General features: G+C 46.6%; 1 protein-coding gene across 6 annotated transcripts in view; it reads right to left on the bottom strand.

Moving 5' to 3' along the window:
• AXIN1 (axin 1) overlaps positions 1 to 26,776 on the bottom strand; it is an 82,416-nt gene that overhangs the window by 13,357 nt on the left and 42,283 nt on the right. For all 6 annotated transcript variants that reach the window (XR_015698828.1, XM_087732160.1, XM_087732163.1 and 3 more), the window contains 3 exons: positions 19,767 to 19,907; positions 12,726 to 12,822; positions 4,662 to 4,799 (listed from right to left, as the gene is read on the bottom strand). Coding sequence is in view for 5 of the 6 variants with exons in the window: in XM_087732160.1 (XP_087588286.1) it covers positions 4,662 to 4,799; positions 12,726 to 12,822; positions 19,767 to 19,907 (376 nt within the window). In the remaining variant the exon portion in view is untranslated. The remainder of the gene's footprint in view (positions 1 to 4,661; positions 4,800 to 12,725; positions 12,823 to 19,766; positions 19,908 to 26,776) is intronic.

Below are 26,776 nucleotides of genomic sequence, written 5' to 3'. Positions count from 1 at the left end.
ATTTCTTGGGGGCAGGCTAAGGCTGGAGTGAAACACTTCACGCAGATAAAGAAAAAAGTTGGAACTAACTGCTTGTTCTTGTAGTTCACAATGGTCTAGGACACGCTGTTAGCGACTCTTAAGTCCTTGCCAGGAAGAATAAAACTCCTCTATGCTGACAGCCACAGTTTTGATGCTGACAAACTACTTTATGCTCCAACATAAACTCAGATATTTATGAAGTTTCTTTATTGGAAGTCAGGATTCCTAGTTTTTTTAATTACATAAGCAGGATTCCAGTGAGTCCTTTAATCCCGCTCTCTTTTGCTCCTTTAGCACAGTAAAGAAATCAGTTGCAGTACAGGGTATCTCTGCCTTGCCAGATAAATGCGTCTGCTAGAAAACACTGAGTCCCATCAGCTTTGCCTGTCAGATGTCATCATCCGTCACTTGCTAACCAGCTTCAAAGTTTCAGCTGCCAACGACACAGCAAGAAAGCAAATAACAGACTTCCTCCCGGTATCACACCTCAGGGTTCAAACCTGAAGCAGGGACAACGCCAGGCTTTGAAAGTGCCAAAGGCGTGGGCACTGCAAGCCTGGGGACGTGACACGATGCTCGTGTCTGAAGAGGACACACCACTTTCTAACAAATCGCTTTGAAGAACTTCAGAGGCACCTTTCATCTACAGCCACAATGCTGCAGCCTGCCAGCCGCCGTCCCTGGGTACCTAGCTCAGGGACAAGAAAAGATGAAGCATGTGTTGATTAAATCCTTACCATTGGGGTAAGCATTTATTAGCCGTTTACGATAACCCAATGATGTGCTCAGCACTTGAGACGCTTTTAGGGCTGGTGCCTACTCTTTGGAAAACTCCCTAGGTTTAAACACCAACTAATGTGCAGGGCAAGATCTGACCCTGCTGCAGATCTCTGAGGAACGGCAGGGCGTCCTTTCCGCTCAGAGCTCAGAGCTCCGGCAGTGCTGTCACACGGGAGCAAGGTGGCATGAGAGCGACAACCCAGGGTGGTCCAGCCAAATGGGTGCCTTGGATCTGGGAAATCCTCTGGCTGCCTGGAACTCCATTTTGCAGATAACTGGGACCTGGTGCTTTGCTTTGCTCCAAGACTGAAATCAGGGTGGGCTAAGGGAAGGAGAGGGACGCACTGGCACACTCTCAGTTTGCCTTGGCTCAGCTCATCTATGTCACTGAGCAGGAGATCTGGACCCCAAGCAGGTCCTCAGGCAGGAGCAAGCGCTGCTGGGGTTGGTGGTGTGCAGGCAAGCCCTGGGGCAGCTGACTTCCCACGCCCTAGCACCGGTCTCAGCCTTGCATCAGGTAGGAAAGCCCCAACAGTGAGAAAATAGCAGTTAATGAAGGAATCGGGATGCCTATCCCAAGCTGCTCTCTCTCCTCGAGCAGGGCAAAGGTTCGAGTCAAGGCTGCAGATACCAATTCTGATGAATCTTTTCACCGTGCTCAGTCCGCAGTGAAAAAACTGACATATGGCACGAGGTCGGGGCAGTCCAAACTGAGACTGTAACGCAGGACTTTGGATACGGCAGAGTCAAGCCGTGGCTCAGCCGCATGCACTGATGCATTTCAAGGTGCTCTTTGCCCGAGTTACCCGATCGCGGTCTATGCCTGGCAATGCAGCAGCAGCCTTCCCTCCCACCCAAACCTGCCCGCACCCAGCCTGCACAAGCCTGCTGCCTAACCTGCATCCCTTTGCCCACTGAGCACCCTCACCCTGCCTGCAGCCGGCACAGGCAGAAGGAAGGGAAGACAAGACAATGACATGACCAAGGAGGCACAGGCAAGAGGCAATAACTAGTGTTTTACACCAAAGAAACCCATGGGTCTGGGGAGCAGCCTCCTCCACAGGCTCAGCATTCCTGGACAGAGGGGTGGCGTGGGCTCTGGAGCAGTGTTTCAGCATCTCACTGCTGCGAGTGGGGCGAAGCTTGGTGGCGTGCACAGCATCTAGTCCGGCAGGGAAGCCCTGGGTGCCATAACCACTAGATGGTGCTTTGTTGACATAATATTGTCAGAAACCTCTTCCATCAGCTCCCAAAGGCAGTGGCAGTTAGAGAGATGCAGGCTTCAACTTTGGTGACTGCCTGCTGAGCTATTTTTACTCTCCAGCAAGGCTGGGGGTGCCCTTCCCTTTGAATTAGGAGGCTGAGATCTGCACTGACGAGCTATGGGCAAGCGATACCTTGCTGCAAATCTCCTCCTCTGCTTTCTCCCAGTCCCACCCATCAGGCTGCTGCTGTTCGGTCAGGCAAAATAGCTCACCTAACCAGGAGTGCGTTTTCCATCATCATGCAAATGATTCCCTCTCTAGTTAGGTGATGTTTTACATTCAAATAGAGAGAATCTCAGCAGTGGCTTTCCTTCTCCTGGCTTATTTTCAATTCGCTCAGTTCAGACAGAGGAATCTGTATGATACGATACTGATCTGTATGACACAATACTGCAGCTTCCATGCATGGACATGAGGCTGAAATGGCTCAAAAAGTAATAAGGGAATGCGCATATCCTCTAATCCTCTCCCACATCGCTCAGAATAATTAATGAATTCAGAGTTTGTTTTTTTTGAAAAACAGAAATATTACAGTCTTTTCAGTAAAAGGCGTTTGGCTTTAAATCAGATGCCTCTTCTTGATGTTACTGCATGATGTGGCTTTGAAAGGGAACCTGCAGGCAGCCTAGTATGGGGGAGAAAAATTCTTTTTTCCTAGCTTTTGCAAAATATTTCCAGCTTCTCTGCTAAGCTGATAACTGCCTAGTGTGACTAACGCTTGTGGTTTTCCCTGTGTGGCTGTTCAGTGAGCTGTGCAGACCTGGTAAGAGGTTACCCTATAGTCCTGGTGTTCAGGTCATAGAAAAAAGCCCTGTGATCTATCAGGATTCAAGCTCTCCTCTTGCTGATACCAGCAGCTCCTGCACCTTAAGTGCTGACCTAAAAAAGCTACAATTGCTTACTCTGAGTTTTTCCTGAATGGCTAATGCCAGATGCCAGCCAGTCAATGAAATACATTCTGGAGACAGCAAAGAGGTTTAATATATAGCATTAGTGGGAGTCCTGGGCTTAAAAATAGATTAAGTCACACAAAAATGTGTTTAAAAAGACTTAAATTTATTCTCTGGCACATAGGTATTTGCTGATTTTATGGTATTGCTACTGGCAGCTTCTTCAAGGAGGCAGAGGGCCGGGATAATGTAGTCTGGTACAGGTGGGGGCTGCAAAGGAGCCGCGGGAGGGGGAGGAGGAAGAGTGCTCTAGGATTGTGTTAGCAGAAAATGCTGCCGGTTACATTGGCTTTGTCTAGAAAGCAGTAAGTACCAGACAGGAAAACAGAGCAATTCCAGAAGGACAGGAATCCAATCACAAAATAGCACCTCGCTGGCCTTTCCTGGCTGGATGCAGAGGTGCAGGAGTTTGCTGGACAACGCTTGGAGCTGGAGGGAACCTTACAGATCCTTCTGCCTTCCTCACTTCTCTACATTTGAAATTCAGATGTGATTTAAAGCGAATACTACAACCTACAGCTCTTTCCTGTTTAAAGAGCTACTATTCTAATGGGGCTGAAGGGTCTGCCCTGGAGCCCCAGAGGCTCAGCTTCTCTGAAAGCACAGAGCTAGCCAAGACAGGCACCAATACCTCTGCTTTAAGGGAGAGCTGCGGGTTAGTAAGCACAGAGCCTTTGCCTCAGGGCCATGGCAGCTATTAATTGCAGAGACCCACAATTTCTTCACACAAGGCTGTAGTTATACTGACATTGGTGATGTTCAGTAACACTGTGGTGTCCTCTGAAAACTCTCCTGTATCCCCAGCACAAGATGTACAGGTACCCATGAGATGCAGTATCTCAGAAGAAAAGATACAGTGTGAATATTGCTGAACAGGGTATCTCACACAGGTAATACTAGATGACCAGTACCTCATTCTCTCCCTTTTGGAGCTTGTTGTGGAGCTAAAGGCCTTGCACGCTTCCCTTGGTTCATCTACCAAGTACCTCAACGGTACCAGGGCTCACAGCATGCAGTGCCATGGGCTGGGTTTCCCCAGCCACCCATGTGGAGTCAGTGTGTTTCTCTGCCCAGGAGAGGGTTTTTGGGTGCTAAATCTGATCAGTTCCAAATTTTCTAGGGATGTGCTAGGCACTGATGGGCAGAACCCTCTTGGTTGTGGTAGAAATGGCCTGATAGCAGACACAAACACCTCCAGGCATAATGTCACCTGCCATCTGGTTACCATTTTTGGGGGAAATAGAGATTACACAAAACCTCACAGGGGAAGGCAAACCCCTGTTACCTGTCCCCATCCTTGCAGGGAAGGGACTGCTCACAAAGCCAGGAGAGCGAGGGTGCCAAACAAGATGATGGAGAGGATCCACAGCCCCTAACTGGTGGCAGAAGTGGGCACTGCTGTGCCATAGCTGGTATCTTACAGCAGGGAGGGAGTGCTGGAGCTCCCCCCTGCATGGATGGGGGAACAGTACCGTGGAAGCTCCTGGGGCAATGGGAGCCTCCGGGAGCCCTCGTGCAAGTGATGACCATGGCTGTTGGAGCAGGGAAGAGGCCACCCCAGTTGCTTCCACAGCAGCTGAAAGCTCCCTGTGGTGTACAGTACACAGACTCCCAGGCTGGTAGAGGAGGCAAGGAGGTTACTAACCGCTCGAACGCGTTTAAGGCGCTCCTCTAATTTCTCCTCTGCTTCACGTTCCTTTTGTACTTCCTCCAAACGATTGATCAGTTCTGCAGCAAACTTCTCTGGTTCAACGTGGATATCCTTTGGCATTCGGTATGTACGCTGGAGGAAAAATACACCAGGGGTTAGCAAAAGATGCATAAAAAAATCACACATTTATTTTGGAGGCTTCAATAACTGGAAATGCCAGTCGTTCCAGTGGGGAGTTGAGGGAGGACAGGCTGGCAGACGCAGAGATGCGGCCTAGGACCAAGGGGCTGGAAGCTGAGCCACCACCACGAGCTCCCCAGCTGGCACCAGCTCTGCACACCACCCCACATAAGGGAAAAGTTTTCTGGAGCCACAATTCAACAAGCTCTTTCAGCACCAAATTCCACTTTGGGATGGATGTGCTTGCTTTTCTCCCAATGTACACATAGTTAACAGAAATATCCTGGTCTCAAAGAGTGAGAAAAGGACATACGGACACATCTCTCAAAAATCATGCTGATAGTAGTGATGTTTTCACTTTGATAGAAAGGAGGGCTCTTACGCACACTTATTCAGCTTACCCCAGGTGGATCAGTGTATACTGGTCAATCTCTGCAAATCTAGCCCATAGCCACAGAAGGGAGTGGAAATCCTGTCACCTCCAAGACATCTAACTTCCCTCCGTCTTCTGCTACAACCCAGCCCAGCCACAAAAGGCCGTGATTCCCACGAAGCGTCCTCTCTTACTAGAGCATCCTGCAGGATTGCATCTCGGCTCTTCAGAGCCATGCAATGATCCCCTGCTTGCTTTATCAATACAGCAACCTTACAAGTGCAGAGATACCATTCTTCTGCTTGCTCTGGGTGAACAAATGAATATTTATGGAAGTTCGAGGGCATTTTCAATTCCTTATGTTGAGCTACTTTGTCCCTCAATTTTGGATCTCTGGAATAAGAAGTTTGCGTACTGAAGTATGAAGCTATCAGCCGCTGTATTTTTCCCCTCATTTTTATCCCTTCTGCATTATTTTGTTAAAATAGTAGAAAAAATAAAATGACATAGGAGAGATAAAAATTTAATTTGGAGGAAAAGTATATGGAAAATTCAATAACACAAGAATACAACCTGCATTCAAATATTTCAACACCAACATGAGAGAAATAGACACTCTATGGGACCAGAGATAAAATTAAATGTGAAGACATGAGACAGTTCATAGCAAAAGAACAAATGCAGCACCAGAAGCAGACATCGAGCTTGAAATCTTTAAAGGAGGATGAGAGACCACCCAAATTTATCCTGGACCAGCCAAAAGATCAACGCGGAAGACACAAATAATGCTTTGCCTCAAAACCTGACAAAAGCATGCAAATCATATTGGTTTTTCTCTCTCTGCCAGCTGCCAAGTGGAAGGCAGGGGAAGAAAAACAGAAGCAGTAAGTATCCTACTGATGGCACAGAGAAGCTGAAGACATCTTTTATGACACCCAAGCTGGGTTGCAGAGGTTTCAGTTAAAGCACCGCTCATTTTGTTCACCAAGAGCAAGACCCAGCCAACCCTGCCAGCAAATCTCAATTCCAGTGCTCACTGCCGTTGCCTTCTCTTCCATGCTGGATTGTGCTGGGCTGCAGCATCCCTGGGGAAGTCTGCAGATACGATGTGGCTTTGCAGGCAAAAGGACTGCCTGCTCTAGCACTTGCTTTCTGTGACAAGCAGAGGGACTGACAGCTCCACCTGAAGCTGTTCCAGGCAGGACTGACCCATCTGAGCTGGGAACAGCCCCAGACAACCACCCCCTTCATCCAGGGATGCAGCCGCTGGAGAGGGCACAACACGTGTGAGCTAGCAGGTGGCTCCCACACTGGGATGACAAAGTCTTTGGTGCCACCAGGATCTCCAGCCCTGAAAATCAATGGCCTGTATTAAAAAGAAACACCACAGAGCAAGATTTTCATCAACAAAAATGACATTTAGTCTTGAAATATTGGCACAAAGGCCAAAGCAGCATGCTTTGTCCCAGCGCCTGGACCTTGTGTTGTCCAGAAATGGGCCCCAGACGTGCTCCATCATGGGGAAAGACATGGCAGAGCTGGTCCCTGCTCTGTTACTCTCTGGGGAGCTTCTAGGATCCAAGTGATGTTTCCCCATTCCCCCCACATAGCCCAGGGGAGCACTTCTGGCTAAGGGACTCTGCTTTCATCAAAAACCTCAAACCCATGACCACCACCATCCACCTCATGAGGCAGCACCAGCGATTCCCAAGGAGGGAAATTTCTCTCTTGCCTGACAAGTTGCAACCCGTCAGGTGATGTGTTCACTCCCTCCTGCCACCTCAGACATGCCAACTCTCCCTGCGGTTGTTTATACGACGGCAGCACCAAGCCCTGCTCCGTTAGAAACTTAATGAGCCTAATGAGAGGCAGCTCGGCGCTCAGCAGTTAGTCTTGGGTCTCCCTGTTGGAGTTATCGCAGTGGCTTCCATAGAAAAGCAGAACCAGGAAAGAATTTCCCTTTATTTTCATAGCCTTTGATGCAATGCAGCATCCCAAACCAAAGTCTCTCCCGAGCCCCCAGCAGCAGTGGGTGCAAAGGTTGAAGTTTGCTAACCTGCGTGTTCAAGTCCTGCCAAAATAAGGTGGCTCCCTCCAGGCCTAGCAACGCCCGAGGACCACAGCTCTGTCTTTAATGAGGATCTGAAGACATTCAGGGTCACTGCTGTATCCGGGGAACTTGAGATAAGACGAATTTGGTCTTTTACAACTTCAGCATGTTTATCCACAGTCTCTCAAAGTCTGGAGGTGACTGAAGCTCAACTACAGAAATGAAAATAATCGAACCTAAGAATCTTCAGGATGAACTCGTTTTCCTCCCTCTTTGATAAACTGCTGCATCTGCAAAACCCACTGCCCCATCCTTGGAGCTCTCCACTGAGCACAACAGCTTGCAGAGGTCCTCAGCAGCCTGTTCGAGGGTGCAAGATGCCATCCCCTCTGTGATGCCATCTCTGCAAGGGTCTCCCTGACCATCCAAGTTCAATGCAACTGAAATAAACCTCACTTCACCCCACGGGTACCACTTGCACATGCCCTATGCTGTACTGGCCGGTACCTGTAATGGTGACTCGCAGAAAGCCAGCAAGCAGGATGATGCTTGAATATTGCCATGGGTCTGACTTTATTCCTAGCTCAAAGGATGAGCTACACAGACTTCCCCCAAACTAATAGTATTGCAGAATAATGAATGCAAATTCCCTGTGCTGAAATAATACAGATAACTGCTGAGGGCTCTCTCTATGTCCCTGGACAGCAAACATGGACTGCATTGACCCGGTTCAAAAGGCTTAAGACAACAGCGTTTGAAACTTTTATCAAATGACGGGCCTGACTTCGGAAGGGAGACAAGCTTCATCAAAAACCAGCCAGGCTGAGCCTGTGCCCAGAGGAGGATCCTTCAGGGCTTCAGGATTTTGAACCTGCCCCCAGCTTCCCATGGGCATACAGAGCCCTACCAAGGGAGTCATAAATAAGCTGTTTATTGTTCTGAAATCAGAATGGCTCCACATGCTTTTGTTCCCAGTAAAGGGTGCAGCAATCTCCAAGAGCTTGCTGGCTTTGGAGGATCCAGCCCTCCAGTCTGGACCAGAATGAGATCTCTGGCCATTCTGGGTCAATAATTCAGAAAGGAAGCGCTTAATTTTAAAGAATCATTTTATCTACAGCTGTTTTATCTAATGTTTTATTTAATTATCTATTTACTTTTATTTAATGACACTAGTTCAGACAGGTCTGTCCAGAACCAAACCATGCTGAGTTGGGGAGGTTGCAGAGAACAACAGATGGGAAGCTGAATGCCAGATGGGTTGGTAAGAAAGAAATTGCTTGAACTGGCCTGGGTGGAGTAATCTTTCTTAGTGACAGCTGTGAGGAGGGATTTCTTGGGGTACCTATCACCAGGACACTGTCCTCTATCCTTGACATGCGAAGTGTCTGAAGCTCTGGTACCTTTGGGAAGAAGCAGCCTGCTAAGAACATGGGAGATACACAAGCTCTCCAGTCGTTCCACTTAGCATCTGCTATCATGTTTTCTCCTTCTTTTCTTGGAGCCGATGGAGTAGGAGTTGCATGCATTTTGCTCCATGAGACAGATGCAGGTCTTCAGTTTTGACGGATTTCACCTTCCCTGAGAAACTGAGGTTTGAGGACCAAGTCGCACAGGAGAACACACCGGCATCCTAAATGTGTGGTTTTACTATGATCTATATGTGAAAAGGCAGAAAGGGAAGAATCTCACTGCGGCTTGTGGATTCCCCTTGGGAAGAATAAACCTCAACTGCTCTGAGATGAAATAGCAAGTTTTCCAATGTTATCACTTGGTAGAGGTCTCTAATGAGCCCCAGGGATCCATGGGTTGGGCTGAGCCGTTTCTGACAGATCCGACTGGGCCAAAGAATTTCATGTTGGTAAATCTCCCTCTTCTACAGGGGTTTGATGCCTCCATGACGCTTGACTGGCTGATGTTAGATCACAAGGCAGTCTTGGAGAAGAAATGAAGATAGGCTAGAGAACCCAAGAGAAAGAACTTCTCAACCTCCACGTTTCCCAGATTAATAATGCATTCCACTGTGACATGCATTTTTAAAGGATAAATGGTGATTCCATACCAGAAACGCTTGTGGCAGAGCTCATGGGAAGCTGGATTTCAGCATCTACTTTAGCAGCATTCAGGGATTGGCAAGGAAAAAGGCATAAAATGGCTGATGGGAATTCTGAGCAGGTTCCCAACTTGCAGGAGCAGAAAGTTCATATAGCTGTAGTTACCCAGCATGAGACCAGCGCACCAGCTGTACACTCCTCACTTCTACAGCATAGCAGAGTAGTCACTCAAAATCTTCTGTTCCACTCAAGAACGCTATGGAAGCCACCTCTGCCCAGAGGACATCGTTCTGGGAAGTTCAGCAATCAGTGTGACCCACTCTGCTGCTGCTTCTACTTTTTTAATTTGCACACGGGAACAGTGTAAAGAGCTGCAGCTTCCTTGATTGTGGGGCAGGACAGGAGAGCTCCCACCCAATGATCAAACTACAGCAAGAACATCACAAAATGGCTTCTTTATGCAGTTAAACAAACAAAAAAAGGAATCCCAAGTTTTAATGCTTGAGGTTGGATTTTTCTGAATTTGCTGGGAAAAAGGAGCATCTCCCATCCTCTCCTGGGAACGGATGAATGCCAGAGCTGGGGTAAGCACAGTGCAATAGCACAGGTATGGCCCTGCGTTTTCTGGGCTTTCACCCTTCCTTTGGGAACTTGCTTGCTCTTTCCTTCCTTGGTGCTCCAAGACTCTGCTCAAATCCAAGAGAGACATGGAAAACCACATGAAAAGCAACACTCACCTGTTGTGTAATGGGTTCCTGCGAGAGGCACAAAACAAAGGTCTCGTTGCTTGCTAGAGACCTTCACCCACTGCATTCCTGGGGCAAGCGCCATTTCACAAAATGCAACTTTTCCCAACTTAGAGCACTGGTGAGTTTGTCAGCGTGGAATATGCAGAACACAGCCATGCACGCACCAAGATCTCCTGCTGCAGAGCAGGGCATCCTACATAGCCAGCACATGCCTTCGTTATTTGGAGGCAGCACAGCTGTTGAAACTAGTGGGCAGCCTCCTATGAACATATAATCAGTACAGTTTATATCTTCTGGACCTAATTAAAAGTGCTGTTATTAAAAGCAATAGAAGTTCTTTCACAATGTTGCATAGTAGCCCCATAACTCATCTGTAAGGGAACAGTAAGGTCTCTAAAGGACTTCTGAAATGACTTTTCGGAAGTAGGAGGTTCTCTGCTATCACTAGGAAAACATGCCATGCATTCTGAAAGCACTATCAGCATGGACTCTGGCTACAGTGGTTAGATATAAGTCCATAAAGACCTTCACTCAAAGGTTGCAATTTAGTCATTGCTACACGTTTAAAAGCACGCTAACCACCAGGTCCAGGCGGCTGATGGAGACTGCTTTAGCTACGGGCTGCGAGATACCCTAACCACCGGCTTTGGAAAGCAACACTTGAAGAAACATTTGCATGGATCCTTGCTAATTGGGGAAGTTTAATTCAATAAGCGTGCAGTTAGGGGTGATTTTAAAAGACTAACTTTATAACATTTCACACTGGTGTTGTCAAAACATATTGTCTAATTACCTTCTCCTTTCTTGGCTGATTGATAAGTGAGGGCAGAGCAGTGCCTCTCTGAAGTCAATGCCAATTCTGTGTCAGTAATTGGCTGGCAGGAGGTGCCAGAGTGTCTGAACTAAACTTTTATTCCCTAGAGAAAGTCTAGAACTAACTTGACTTCTCAGTTCTCTGCTCCCATATAAATAGGCGTCAAGATGCCTTTTTCCCTGGGACTTAAAATTACAGTGCAGAATCTAATAGGAATAGCGGATGTTTCACAGAAAAATCCTTGTGAAGCGTCTGTGTGTAGTTTAGGAGGAATATGTAATTCTAAAAGACTGTGTAGATAAGTAGGAGAATATAACAATTTATAAGCAGCAGGTGGCCAATTTAAACCCTGTTTTTTTCCCCCCCTTTTTTAAACTGGCTTCCAAAAAGGTCGATAAAATTTAATGCTAAGTAAAACTAATTAGCCTGCAAGGAACTGCTGCTGGAATGACACTTACTCAGTTCAACAAAAGAAATGTTTGGCAGATGGAAATTCGTTAAAGCAGAGCTCACTATACATATTTAATGCTCCATACTCTGAGTTTATAACCTGCAGTTCATCGAGGCATTGCCAGTGCACACGATCAACAGAAAGCCACTATTATTTTTATCCAAAAGGGAAAGCCACTGACAAGCTTTGAAGCCAGAGCATATTCACTCGGTAGTTCCCACTGTTGGGGAACAGCAACAACAACAACAACAAAAAATAAAGGCCAAGCTTTCAAACTTCAACTCTAACAAAGCCATGCTTACAGTAAAAACAGCATCAAGTGAAATAAAAAGGCACCCAGCCAGCCTTTTCAACAGCGACCACACTGTGAAAGCAACTGTGTGAAAAGAGAGGTGACTGAGCAAGGATGGCTAGTGAGCGTCTGCAGCCAGGGCTTTTATTGTCAACCCAGTGATCAAAGCACAGGAGACCCTCTTAAATCTAAGGAAAATAATCTAATTTAAAAGGCAAAACAAAGAGTGGTGCTTTTTTTTTTTTTAAATCAGATTAAAACAAGGGTGTATTTCTGCTGGTATTGTGCTGCTTTGAGCAGGCACGGTGAGAACAGCTGCGTCAAGTTTGAAGGCACTTCTGGAAAAAGCAGATGGAGTTTTTTTTCTCCCTATTTGATTTGAACTGGAGTCCAGCTGTCCAAAGGGGAAAGAAGCACCTTTATTCCCTGCTAGATATTAAACGTCACCTGTAACTTCTCACAGAAAGCAAATAATAATAAGCAGAGCTGCAGATGATGCTGCAGAGCCCTGGCAGGTATGTTTATTTTCCAAAGCTGTTTGCTTACCTGGAGCAACCGGGGAGACAGTGTCAGACAAATGAAATACTTACGCCTGCACCTTCTTTGCTCTCCTGCCTCGTACCCAAAGGCAGGCTTTGCCACGTCCTTGAGAACAGGTTACAGCTCCCTTTGGCTGCCCAGTGAAGAAATACCACTCGGGACAGTTGCATTTCGCCACAGCTGACCTTGGCTGAGAGCTACATCAGCCTCCATGTCCAATGGCCTCCTACACCTTCCACAAACCTCTCCACCTCACCTGAGGGCACGTAACCTGCTTGCAGGTAGATGCCAGCCAGTGCTTCCATTCTCATCCGGGGAAAACAACTGGCTACTGACTGAACAGTTAAGAAAAATTATGCATTTTGGGCAGTCCTGGATGATGAGTTTGGCAGAAGGCTACCGAGCCCTTTCTTAGATCGTGTATTTCCATCTTAAAACATCCCCCAAATGAATACAGCGCTAAGGGTGGTTAAACTTGAGCAAGGAGAGCAACTGTACGCTACAGATCTCACATATTTTGCATATTTACCTCTGGGGAAGGACATAGGACATACTTACAGGAATGTGAGGTAGTGGCACACGTCCATTTGCTTTGGCACTTTCTTGCATCTCTCTGCGATGCTGCTTTCGGAGTCTGTACGGTGGGATCCCATCTCTGCCGGAATAAAACAACAACACGCCCCGCTTTAGTGCCTTTCTCTGATACATTACATTCATTTAACCCTCGCCACCTCAGAGTGGCAGGTAGGAAACCCCTTTACATTTGAGAAAGGCTTTGCACACCCAGGGCGAGCGCAGCAGAGCAAGAAGAATCCGTGCAGGGAACGATGCTCGCCCAGGTCCCCACACCAGCAACGCTCTGGCACTGGGTGCCGGGGGGACTTACATGGCATCCGCTGGGAGCAGAGCGAGGCAGGGCTCCTGAGACTGCTGCCCTAGGCAGAGGGCAGGGAGAAGGACTTGGACTGCATCCTGGTACCTTTTATAGTTGGTTGCTTTCTATAAAAGAGCCTGTAATGTACAGAGTAAACCACAGGGCAGGCTAGGAGGGGGAGGAGGAGGAGGAGTGGGAGCTCAGTGAGCGTCTACACCAAAGGGAACTCAGTTGGGGAACAAGGTATATATTTTTAAGAGAGTGTGACAACTTCTCAAATGGCTTATCAAAGTGAAGGGGTAGGCTCTGCTGCTCTTAAGATGATCTCTAGCTTAGTATGAAATTATGGGCTTGATATTGGAGTTACTGTGTGGAAGAACCTAGCCCTCGCCCCAGAGGAGGCTGGACGAGGTTAGGAAGGGATGCCACGGGCAGCGACACCCAACTGAACCAGCTCTGCTCAGGTTTGTGCCCTTGCTGAAAAAGCTGGTGACTGAGGTCTCTGCAGGGGAAGGAGACAGTGGTGGCAATGATCCTTGGTCCTGACAGACTGGGACGCCGGTCCGTGGCTCTGCTGTGAGCTGGGGGACGGTGTGGACCTGCTCTGCTGAGTGGCACGCAGCCCTTCTGTAAAGATGGCGGCCTGGGTGCACGTGGGTCCCCATGATGGGGGTTCAGGGGGGTCAGAGCCACCAGGCTTCGCTAAGCACTCCTAATGGCAAAGCATCACCGGCTGAGTACGACTTCAGGCGAAGAAAGGAAACACATTTTTATTCTCACCATTGCGACCACCCTGCTTACACCTGGGGACGCAGAGAAGGCGAGCAAGTGGAGCCCAGTTACGAGATAAGGACACAGGCCCATCTCCTGGTGACACCAGCCTATTTTGAGAATGCAAAAACAAACGCCAGCCTGAAGCTTGCCAATTTGGAGCTTTCCTTTTTCATTTTACACATTTCCCTGATTCAGTAAAAGTAACCACTTGGGAAGGCCACGCATTGCCACAGAAACGGGTTGAAATGAATGGAGGGATTTGGTATCTCCAAAGTACCAAATAACTTCCACACACACATGCTGTCTCCTTCCAACCCTGCACCACTCCGAGCAGTGCCAACGAGCCAGTCCCAACGCATCTCACGATGACAAGATGTTTGCACAAGCCAAATGTACTTAGCACCTACCCCCTCCCCAACTGCCAAGCACAGCTGCTTCTCGAGAACATAAACCAAACAGTTTAACCTGCAGATTTTTAAAGTCAAGATGCCATTTGGCAAGGGAAACACAATTTACTGCAGTGTTTTGCCTGCAAACCTCCCAAGGTACAAGCACCAGCCTGTGGAAGGATGGTCACCATCAGCTCTCTTTCCCATTTCCATTGTGCCTGCTGCCCTGCTGGCTCCCTGGAAATGTGGGTGCAGGCAGAATCGCCACCAAATTACATCAGAAGAATGCAATTCCATGCAGTAACTCAGGCATTCAAAATTAAACACCATTAAAATAAAATAAAACCCATGATTAATGACAAGTGCTTTTTAGTAGGAAGACAAATGAGAGAACAGAAAATTAGCCAGGCTAATTACAGCTCTGGCTAGTGGCTGCAGGTAATGCGGGAGGAGCGTGTCTGGGAGCATCACCTCCGCTGCGCCCGGCAGTGACACGTTAGGGGAGCAGAGCAATTTCCCCAAGCATTGCTATACTGACAGGCGATTACGATAGCTTTCATTAGGTGGCTTTATTTTCTTTAATGACGAACTTCCATTTGAAAAATAACTTAAAGAGTCACAACAGTTAAAGAGTTTTGTCACATCACGACGCGCCTTTTTCCAGACTGGGTGGCAACAAAACAACTGGCAATTTTTATGGGGGGGGGGGGGAAATCTGGGGGATTGTTTTAGCCATCGCTGGTTGGCATCAATAACCAATATTTCAGCTTAACCACCACACAAAACCCAGGCACCAGAACACAACTCGCATGCTAAAGCCGCCCGGCCATTTGCGGGAAAAGCGGCATTATATTAGAAGGTGCAATTTTTCTTTCTTTCTCTCTCTCTCTCTCTCTTTTTTTTTTAATTCTCCCCAGCAGCAGTCCCAGCGGAAAGAGCGACTTTTGTTCCCAGCACAGTAGCGAAAGGCTGATAATGGCCTCTAATCTATCCGGCTTCAAACACATGTTCAGCCCTGCTGTGCTGCCTTTGATGTCATTTTAACTAGATTCCCCAATGCCACCTCTGAACTTGGAACATTCCTTCGTTCAATGTACTGTGCCAACTCAACCAGAGGAAGCAAATTCAAAGATAAGCACTTTAATTTTATCCCAACAAAACCTTATTCAATAGATGGGGGGAAAGCAAGGAAAACCAATACCGTACTTTTGTTTTCCTTTTGTCAGGTAGCTTGCTTTGAGATATTTTCAATAGATAGTGAAATAATATATATATAAAAAAAATTAAAACTTTTTTAGAGCACATCTACTTTTAAAATAAAACTTTTCCAAACTGTTTTTCCTTGTCTCATCACATGATTTTCTCTAGCACCAGAAAGCTCTGAGCTGAAATGCAACGGAGGGAGCAAGAGTATTTCTATCATTTATTTAATGCTAATGCAATTGGTTTGCTATTGGGGAAATGCGGGGGCTTCCTCGCCTCTCCGAACTGACCCGCAAGAGCCTCTGGTGAGCAGGGAGGTTTTGCTGTGGCTCTGCAGTTGGACTCTTCGAAGAAGGGCTGCCTTTGCTCCTCTGTAGACAGCCTCCAAACCCAACCATTAAGCCTAACAAGTTGGAAACCATAATTGAAGATCTTTTAAATTAGAAAGCTGTTAAGCTTGTTTAAATATAGCAGAATTCAAGGTCATTCTGGATCACTGGCTGTAGGAAAGACAGGAAACAAATCCACAGCGAAGCTGATATTTTCTACCAATTACTCTTATCAAAGCACCACCGTCACCAAGAGACCTTTCTCACATAAAGAAGCACAACGGGAAAATCGCCAGGCATTTTGGCCAAAGGCCAGTCATACGAGGAGTAATATTTAATCTGCAAGGTTTTTTGAAGGAGTAACCACTGTCCTAAACCCCTTTGCTCTGGGGAATGGCCATCCTTACCCTGGGGCAGGTTCGACTGGAACTGGGGAAGAACAGGCATCCCTCCGGCACAGCTCGGAGCTGTGCCCCACCCAAGCCCACCGGCACCAGGGGCTTCCCAAGCGCCTGGGGGAAAGCAAAGCTTGTCTCCCAACCAAGATAAGCCAGGACACATGATAAGACCCAGAGGAAGGAGTATTGTTGTTTAATTGGACCACAACACTGGGCTAAAGAGGAGATGTTACCTTTTGTTTACCCATCTAAGCTCTTGCAGAAATAAAGAGAAGAAAGATATGGACCTAAGGCATTTCTGTGTCTGAACTGGAATATCACATGGTGATTTAATGCATTTCAGCTTCTGCCTGTTGCCTTCCTACCTAGATTTGCCTTAATTTCTCTTGAGTGTCTTTGTTGTGACAACCCCTCCCACCCAGAGGCAGTCTCCTCCGCTTAGGAAAGATGCTATCCGTATGTGGGGTTATCTGAGACAGCAAGAGCAGTTCAGGACCGCAGTGCAAATGCCGCTGCAAGCCTGGGGCAGCCTCTGAGCAGCTGGGGGTGAAGCAGAGCCCCAAAGCCCCCACCCACCACCGAACACCAGCAGTGAGCGACTCAGCCCCACCTGCGGCCACGGCACGCTTGCTGGGCCAGCGCTCGCCAGAGCCTTTCACCGTGTCCTCTCCAGACCTTGCCTCCGCATAAACCAGCTAAAACAACACAGCTGCCGTGCCGATTATAAAAACAGGTTTCAGTGGAGAGGACCGGAGCTGTTTTGCCTACAAGGGCAGAGGAATTCATATGACACAGGAAGACTGAAAAATAATCAGCGGAGCGCAGGCATTTAAAAGCAGTGTTTTTTAAGCCACTCAAAAAGCAAACTTATGGAACAAGAGGGACTGATAACATATTTGTTATATAAATTCAACCCATTACAATAATATTTACCAGTGCTTGGAAAGACATCCTGTTGAAAGTTTGTCTTTTAGGCAAGCATGCTTGTAGCTGGTACCACAGAAATGACTTTTAAAAACACTTACGTGAACTGTGCGCTCCCAAAAAGCCTGTGCCCGTCTCCCCTCGCCCCAGCTCAGGAGGCCAGATGGCCAGAGCATCGCCCAGGTCTTTGCTAGCAGCTTTGCATAGCTGAGCTGTGCATGCAGACACATCCAAGCCCCGCTTTGCCATGATCAATACAATATCAAAGCTTGAACAGGAACTCGTGACACCTGCAGTACATCAGTCTACAAGCAACTGCTCAGTGTGTCTGCCCTCTCCGCTGACTTCAGTTGGCCAACGCTGGAAGAGAACACCTTGCATCAAGCCATGCTCTCTGTGCGCCTGCCTGCTTTCCTGGTTTATTAGCACTCCTCAGTTTGCATCCTGATTGTCCGGACACATTCTCCTCCGACAGAGGGTCAGGGAGATTTCTGCCTTGGGATCACAGCCCATTCACGGGCTGCCTTACAGCAGAAGCCAGATTTCTTCATTATTGAGCTTGACTGCTGTATGTAAACAGCAGACATAGGGAAGAACCTCGCTCATCAGCAAATGAGGCTTTTATTGCCATTTTCCTTAGAGGAGGCCTAAATTCAAAGCACCGAGACATGCAAGTCTTGTCAAGCAGCAGGAGTCCCTTCTTTAACTTGCGTCTGGTTGTTCTTCATTTTTGCTGCCTTGAGCAATTCTGCAAAAATTCCTTTGAAACTTGGGAGGCAGATAGGTTCAGCAATGCCATGTAAAAACCGAACAAAACCTGGTACTGGAGTTTTAAAGGACGTAATGAAGAGCAAGTGTTGAAAAGCAGAGTCTTTGTAAGCCAAAGGTCAAGGCTGTATGTCCAGAATCCCAATTTAGGGATCAATCTGCATGCATCCAGTTTGAGATGCACAGAAAGAAAGATCACAGGTTTACCCTTATGATTTTTGAGACTTACTTAAAATGAACCACTGAGATTGGGCTAGTTATTAGCAGAAGGCAGCACATGTACTGGTGGTAATTAAAGTCCTAGAAGCAGCCTATGGTAGGCATAGAAGGGATAAAATGCCTAGAGGAAAAAGGAGCAAAGAATAAAGAATGCATAGGATGGTCAAACAGAAATTATTCTGCCTGTGAAAGAAATAAATTATGGCTACTGAAATAAAAATTAGGAGGGTGAAGAACTCTGGCATAAATGATCACAACTTATCACAGGTATAACCATCAGTGCAACCCCAAGAGCCCGCTGGACCAGTGGAAAAGGAAGTGCTAAAAGCTAATTAATTTTGAAGAGTTCGTACATCTGTCTCTCCTGATAACAAGAAGTTATATGACCCCTGCTAGCTTCAGAGTACTCCTCCATATAAATTGATGAATATGAAGAATCGCAAAAGGATGTGGCAAAGCAGCTGGATTTGTATCAAACTGAGCCTTTAATTAGCGGTCCTCTACAGCTTTCTGTCCCAGGAGCATCCTCTGCCTCCCATGCCCCTTTGGCCAAGGTCTGCCTCCTCCGTTTTGCAAAATGACATGGATAAGGTGCGAGGAGCTGGTGGCAGTGAGCAGAGCGGACTCAATAGCTGCTCCTACACAGCTCCAAGCCTCCACAGAGCCAGAGACAAGCACGGTACCGGCTCACACAAAGCCACCACAGCAGACACAGAAGCCCCCTGACCATGTCGCACACTCACCAGCTCACTGTGTTAACTGAGGGTGGGTGGGGAATTGTTGCAGCACCCATTAACAACATCCGCGACACAGGCTGGAAAGCTTCTCCAACAAGGTCTGACAGCTCCTGACATTCACACTGACACTAAAGGAGCCTCTTGGAGGACTTTGTGTTTACAGCACTGCTGTTAATAAAACCCTCTCCTAATTCTGTAAACCTGTCATCTTTCACTTGAAGAATCAAAGGGTTTCTGCTCTACAGAAAGACACTTTGCATTTGCACTACTAAAAAACAGACCAAACATTAAGTATTTTCCCCCAAATCCTTTTTTTCCATCACAGAGATGCAGTCACAACAAAATCTCGTAACCCCTTTTTTCTCCCTTTGCAGACCATCTTTAAGGAAGGTATCTCACAGGTGAGATACAGGGTGCTGTTGGGAAGGTAGGAACCAGAATAAAGAGAAAAAGATTTGGTGGGGGCTTATCAGTACCAGTTGTGTTAAAGTACAGTGGTCAGCAGACATAAACTAGAACTGGTCAGTCACCAATCCTACTGAAGAGCAATCGCAGACTGAGCACAGTCTGCCAGCAAAAAACCTCCTGAGGAGAGGTACCCAGATAAGTAGAAAGCTCTATCTGACATTCAGAAGATACATCCCAAATCACTTACTACAAAGCCATCCAACATCTCCAATATTTCTTGCACCTGGCAAGAAACGTTGCAGGAACTCCAACTGAGCATTGTTTACTTTAGTTCACTCAAACCATTTATGTTGCACATGTTCCCAAGACCGGCAAGGCTGAGCAGCCTGTACAGTGACAAAAGAATCCCCCTTGAAAAGAAAGCGAGAATGATCATGACCTTGGTCTAGTCAGATATTCCCCCCAACACCAGCTGTGGCAAAGCCTCCCCCAGGCCAACGCAGCAGCAGCACCACCACTAAAGAAACAAACACGTTACTGTCCCACTTATTGTCGCACCAGACTGCAGTTACTTACACGCTGCTGTCCGTCAGCGACATCGTATCGGCATCACTGGACATGCTCTGCTGCTCGCTGTCGTTGGCACTGGTTGCTGGTGCCAAAGCGTAGCCCGTGTTGACATAGTAAGGGTTAACAGGCTCTCTCCACGACCCATGCCTGCAAGAAAAACAAGAGAGTCAAATTAGAAGGACACAACCTTGACCATACTCTGCATCACTGGGCAGGAGGACTCTGCCTGGAGCCCCAGCATCGGTTACAGGCTACAGACTAAGCTGTGTTAAGTTGCACTGATAGAACCATGAACAATTTGACTCATAACTGGAAGCAAAAGGGAATTCACTGAGTAATGAAGGTGATAATATTAGAGTTGAAGAAGAGAGGGAACAAGACTATATGGAAGAAGTCCAGTTCCCATCAGGATTTATTGTGTCCGTTGGCTAACTGCTTAGCATTGTCATTCTATGAGCAAGGCAGGACATCTAAAAGCAATACCTGGATAATGAGATAGCATTTTTCTTAGTTAAATCAGGCTTCTTTCTACTCTTCCAACTGCGAGGGATGCGTAGCACGGCTCACCCATTCTATGCTTGCTTTTATACCCCTCTCTACCCCAAAATGTTTGCCAAGGGAGGGAGGTAAAGCAAGAAATGGCTGTCGCTTACAAGGCAGTACCTAAAGCCGAGCTCGAGCGCCACACTCGGGTACATCAAAAACGTGAAAATTCCACCAGGCAGGACCATCTAATCAGACCAGCTTTTCCAATGGACAATCTGGCCATGGATCTATGAAGGCTAAAAGCAGTACGGTGTGAGCTAACTTGGGAAGCAAGTTCCTTGCTCAGGAGGAGACCTGCATTAATGGTGAAGCAGCCTATGAAACAAGCAGGCAAGCAGCTCCTTCACACCGACTCTGCCACTGGCATAGAAAAGCTACTGCTGCCAACGTGCCTCCAGCTCTGCTATACCACAGCACAGTCAGGCCACGCAGGCGTCTTGTTGTCACTGCAAGACATTTTGCAATTTGCCAGAAGGAGGAACAAGCCGAAACGTTCACACCAATACAGCATCATTTAGTCCCCCACTCTCCCTGCCTACCCCTCTGCATGAAGAGCAGCATTTGTAAGATACCTTGAACTTGATAAATTCCTGGATTTTCCAAGCTCTGTTACCAGCTTTGAAAACCAGAGTCCTGTTTTAATCCAGATCGTGAAACTCATCAGCATGATCTTCTATTTAGTAACTCAGTAACCGGCACCTAGTTGATGTGGTTTGTAATGAACCTTGAGCAAACCTCTCCAAGGAGGACACATCACACTATTTGTGCTTCCCCATTCTGCTGTGAAAAGCTTTTCTGGCTGTACTGCAGTGGTCAAAGTCCTACAGACAACAGAAAACAGTCCCTGCCCTGATGAGTTTACATTTAGATAAGACAAGGAAACCCATGAGAAACACACAGATGGAAAGACTGGAGGCGAGGAAGACACCAGCAAAGTGAAAAGTTGACAGTTTCTGCATATTTGTGCAGAGTATAAAGGCAGAACAGCCACTACATGAACTGGGACTAGCAGACAACCCATTTAAAGTGGAGGTTTTCAGAATGATTTATGTATAATATGGTAACTCAGTGTACAAGGATGGAAGCGTTACCAAAGTATATTAAAACGTGAATTCGACAGGGCTATAGCCTTCAGCTGGCACACCGCTCCTATAGCTCCTATTCACCATGCCCTTCTGCTCCTAGACACAGATCCAGACAATTTTCCTTGCAATACGTGTGGTCATGGATGTTCACTGGTCACTAAGAAAAAACATATTGTTTGAGGTCCACTGTGGGGTCAGTTAGAAACAAATTACCATTCTATTCTGACAAAGAGAAAACTAATATTTTGCTTGCCACAAGCCAACAAAAACTCCAAGCTATTTCTTCTCAGAGGACAAAGCTCAGTGTAGTTGCAGAGTGGTGCAAAGAGCATCCAAAATTGAGTCAGCCGAGGTTTTTCATGACTGTTTGAGGCAAAGGGAGCCTTGTGAGGTTTCTCCACGCTTGGGTGCAGTACAGAGCGGGTTGGGTACGAACACTTATGGGCACCTTGAGATGGCGAGTCACCAGAGACATCTAGCACACAAACTTTCTGTCACTGTAAATGTGCACTGGAGCAACCTTATTTCTATATTCCATCAGATTTCAGAACAGCTTTCTAGGGCAAATATTTAAGGCTGGAAATAATTTGAACAAGTTCACCCTAAAAAGCAAGGTATAATAAGTGAAAACCTTACCAGCCCTCCTTCACCAGTCCTCCCCTTGCATAATGGTCAGTTCTGAACATTAAAGGAGCGTTGTGCACTGCAACCCTCCTGTCAAATCCGATATGACAGTTGCGTGATGGAGGCTGATACAACCTCTTAAATTGAGGCAGGAATGACAGATAGCTCATGCCTCCCCTGCGGGCAAAGAGAAGGACGCTTTTTGGATAACCCAATTAAAATATAGCACCAACTTCTAGTGGACCTTCTGCCAGGACTCTCTGGAAGAGGCACTGATTATTCCAGCAGTGTATTAAGAAAGCACTATGGTATGTAGAATAAAATGTACAGCTCAATCCATTTTTCCTTTGTATCTGCTGATACAAAGAGCAGCAGAGAGCATCTGAAAAGTTCATTGGGTGTGGGTCTGAGATGGCTGAAGGAACCAAGAGCAAGCAGACGGGTGCCGGCTGGTCCCTGGCCCCCCCGGAGGAGTAGGGATGGACGGGCTCTCCTGCAGCACTCCATGGCTGTGGGCTTCCCACTAAGGACGCAGGCAAGAGTTTGGTCAAAACTGTTGTATTTAGCTAAAATTACACACTTAAGCATGTATATAACAGGGATTACTTCCATTTCAGCTCTGCCTCTAATACATCAATGCAAATGTAAACTTTCAGTAAGCGTAAGGAGATGGAAAGGGTGTAGGATTTCAAAGCAATCATAACAGGTTACATTACTTTTGAGGAATCCATCTGTATTCAATCCTTCTCCTAATGTTCCCTCTCCCTGACAACTCTCTTCAGCTGGCTCATATCACTATTTGAATGTTTTGTGCCGTGCCTCTGAAGAACGCTTTCAACATCTATTAGGAGGAAAACATTAAAGGAACATGGAGTCTAACAAAAAACCCTGGTCACTTCTGATCTGGGAGGGGAGGCTGCTTTAAAAGGGATTACAGGCACACTCAGAGTGATTTGAAATGTCAGCTAAAAACCTCACACACCGAGGCTCTATGTGCTGATAAGGGCGATAAAAGGAAAGGTGAGCATTTAAAGTTAGACTTCACAAAAATTCCTGCAGACTTCCGGAATGTTTTTTATTTTTTTTTGATGGAAAGAGCAATGAATGGTTTTGAAATGAACATAGAACGTTTCACACATTGCAGAAATAAAGCTGCATGTCTCTTCTGCAACTCTCAGTTGTTCAACCCTCAAAATAATCACATAGGGAACAATTATAATAGAGATCACAGCGACCCAAGTAAGTCAACCTGACCAGCTGCCTTTTCTTTGCATAAAGCCCTCCACTGATCCCTGTCAATTCTGGTAATGCTGACAAGGGCCAAAACTGTAGTAGAAAACCAGCAAGCATCTCCTTAGGGCTTCCTTCTACCTGTTCAGAGTTTATTTTGCATGTTATCTTGGCTGCATCCCATCCCCAAATCTCCCAACTCCTCCAACCAAGAGCAGCACCCAGCACTGAACATTAGCACCGTCAGATCTTGGCACTTCAATGTAAGTGAGAAGAGAGGTGAGGTCCTCTTCGGTCCTCTTGCCCTAGCTGGAGTGCCCACTGCATCGCGAGTCCCTAAGGGCATCCTTCTCCTTCCAGCCTGGGATCCCCAGTCTCCTTCACACAGCCCCCCGCTGATGGCTGTTTCAATTTTAAATCAAAGACACAAAGTCCCCAATTTTTGCCAAACATGCTCCTCTTTGCAAAAAGAGTGTGCTCTGGCTGGCATGCTCTGGGGAAGCATTGCATCACCTTCAGAACCCACAGCAGGACAAAGATCTCTCAGATCCTACCTGCAAACCCATATCCACATGGCACTCCCTTCGGTTTGCAACAGCTACGTACCTCCTTCATTGATGTTCTTCATCAAGTATGGAAAAAAAACCTAAGGCAAGAAGGAAACTTGGGGATGAAAGACCTGTAGGCAACTAATTTCTGTAGAATTTAAATTTTCATTGGAAGGAACAAATTGCACAGCATTATTGGCAGGTCTGTGAGACATGGTCTTCCCAAGACTGCTAGCAGTTCTGGCATAGACGGAGCAGCTCCCAGTCTATCAGGGAAACCGATCTGATCCATCAGTTTTCATTGGTACCATCTCCTCCAGCTCTAGCACTGAATTTTTATGACACGGACATTTTCTGGAAGAAAATTCTAACTCAAAAGAATTGTACATGTAATAGAAACCAGGCAGGCTGGTGGTCCTCCTCTTGCAAGGGTCCCCAAGCTGCCTGACCCTGAGACGAGTGCATCCCCGAACTCTCTGGTGGCACGGCGAGGTACCTCCAAATCCCTGCACTATCAAGGAAGCAGCTGTTTGAGACACTAGATCAGTAAACCCAAGAGATAAAGACTCATTAAGCTGACAACCACAAAACCCCAATGCATTCTGCTTACATTCCCCATAAACAGCGCTTCCAGAAGACTTCCTCCCATGACATAGTCTGAACCTTTGGTCACCATGCTTGTGGTGAAAACTGGTAAAAAACAGCTTGTTTTTAACATGGGATAAATCCTATTTTCTAGACAGCTTGAGCCATGAGGCAGCTGATAATCACTCAGACTTCACAAGTTGCCTTGGAAAGCCCCGAGCTGCAAGAGAAGTGGGGCCAGGGCTAAGTCCCAGGGAAGGACACCCCAAAACGGACTCTGCAGAGGCTCAGGATCTCTTGCCACAACTGCGACACCTTCCCTCCTGCACAGCAGCGAGGAGCGTCGCGGCAGGACACGATTCCTCCTTTCCTCTTTTGGTGGGCTGTGTTTGAGCTGAGGGATGGTGCCCAGAGACCACAGAGCAGGGCTGCGACTCAACAAGACGCAGTTACCGAGACTCTGCGCTCCCACCCTGCTTTTTCACACCACCTTCTGGTAACTTAGTTTACACTTTTATAGTCCTGTGTTTTTAAAGATAACTATTTCCAGAACTACATTTGCAGGAGGAAACCAGAACTAAGCCCTACACTTATTTGGTGTCTCCGGTCATTTTGTCTTTGTGATTAGGAGGACGCAGTCTAACGCTCAGACATCCTTCCAGCTCATTATTTTAACGTCTCCCATTTACTCAGTGTGAAAAAATTGATTTTTCCATTTAAAAAGTTACGCACTTCCACCCAAGAAAAAAAGCAGCTTTCAAAACGACATCTCGCTGAGTCTCTGGCTGGCCAGACATGATCAGAGCTGTCTTACTTCCCATATTTACATCTACCAACAAGCAGGTGACTGTCACATCCTTCACGCAATACCACATTTCATTATCACAACCAGTCAATCAAATTAAAAGGTGCACATGTTAGCTTATGCTGTACGAGCTGAAGCAAATCCCCTCAGCATATTTAAATAGCACATGCTGACAACAGTGTCCGAGCGGCAGGGTCACCTTTAAACGAGAGATCAGAACAGCATTCACCAAGAAGTCCGACTTACAAGATTACATTAATCTACCACCTGAAGAGGAAAGTCTCAGTTTCCAATCCACGGTTGCCAACAACCATCGCAAAAGTTGCACTGTACTGGTTATAAAACTATGAGAAATGTCCCAAAGCATTCACAGTGTTCCCCAATACATCATCACGGGTACGTTTTGGAGCTAAGAACAAAACGCCTATGAAGATGCAAAGCTGAAAATCTTTACTCCTGACTGGATTTAACCTGCACTAAAGACACAAAGTCTGCTCAAGAGGTTAAAATTGGGGATTTAGCTGATAATTTGATTGCAAATCCTCGGGGCTGCTCCACTTAAAACTCTTCCCAATTACTGCAAGTACTCAGACACTGCTGTGCATCTCAACTTTATCACTGCCAATGTCACGTGTTCTAGGCAAGGGCAGCTTCTTGAAAGATCACATCAATTCTGGGCAAGTTAATCTGTTCTTTGAGGTCTCCAGATGGCTCTCGCCAAGAAAGTTCACTTCCAGCCCTGCAGTCGGCGAGCGCAGCGGCCCCGGCGCTCTGCAGAGCATTACAAAGGAACCAGATCAAAGTTGTGTCTTACAAAAAAATGAAATCTGAAGTTTGAAAAGCAACAGCAGCCTGTCACTTGTAGGCTTAAAGATGACTTCTGCATGCTCCAGCTATCAGGGAATTTATGATTATAGTCTGGCTTTTAAAAGCTGATGAAAAAAATGACGCTCTTTAGCGCTCCTTGCCTTTGCAAATCTGTATCATCTTCCGTGCTTATTCATCCTCCTACGCTGGAGGAAAAAGGGAAATAAATAAAAACTTAACTGAAAGTACAGATAAGGGCTCCTCTTCTCTTTTATTCTAAGGCATTCAATTCCATTTTAGGAGTATGCGGAGATTATTTTATGGGGAGCTCAGTAATTATTGTGAAGTATTAAAGTACAGTTACAAAAGCTAAACCCAAGATCTACCAGTCTGAGTTTCCAATTTCTCACTCCTTTGCATTTACCAAGGACATACTACTTCTCAGGCAGGACTAAGGAACAGAAGACGCATTAACTGAAACCAATAATTTAGATCATAGGATACAGCAAGGTGGGTGAGAAGTGATTTAGAATTTGTCAGAATCTAGGAAGGAAGCTAAAATATGGGAAATAATTTGTTTGCCTTCGGAGGCAAATAAAGACTAGATGGGCTAAATATTGTGGCTGTATTGCCCTGTTGCCACCCTAACCTTCTTAGGAAAGGCTTTCAGACAACAGGATGCAACCACTGTGTTCCAAGGAAAATGCAGAACAAGTCCCTCAAGACTTCATCTGACTGTGCATCTACAAATAAGCCCTCCCAGCTCCTCCTTCCTGACAGAGGCAA

The sequence above is a fragment of the Nipponia nippon genome, unplaced genomic scaffold, assembly GCF_047370975.1.
Source record: "Nipponia nippon isolate SJK-2023a ecotype South Korea unplaced genomic scaffold, ASM4737097v1 scaffold_5, whole genome shotgun sequence".
Taxonomy (NCBI): domain Eukaryota; kingdom Metazoa; phylum Chordata; class Aves; order Pelecaniformes; family Threskiornithidae; genus Nipponia; species Nipponia nippon.
The sequence above is the reverse complement of the archived record's forward strand: the minus strand, read 5'-3'. Positions and strand labels throughout refer to the sequence as shown.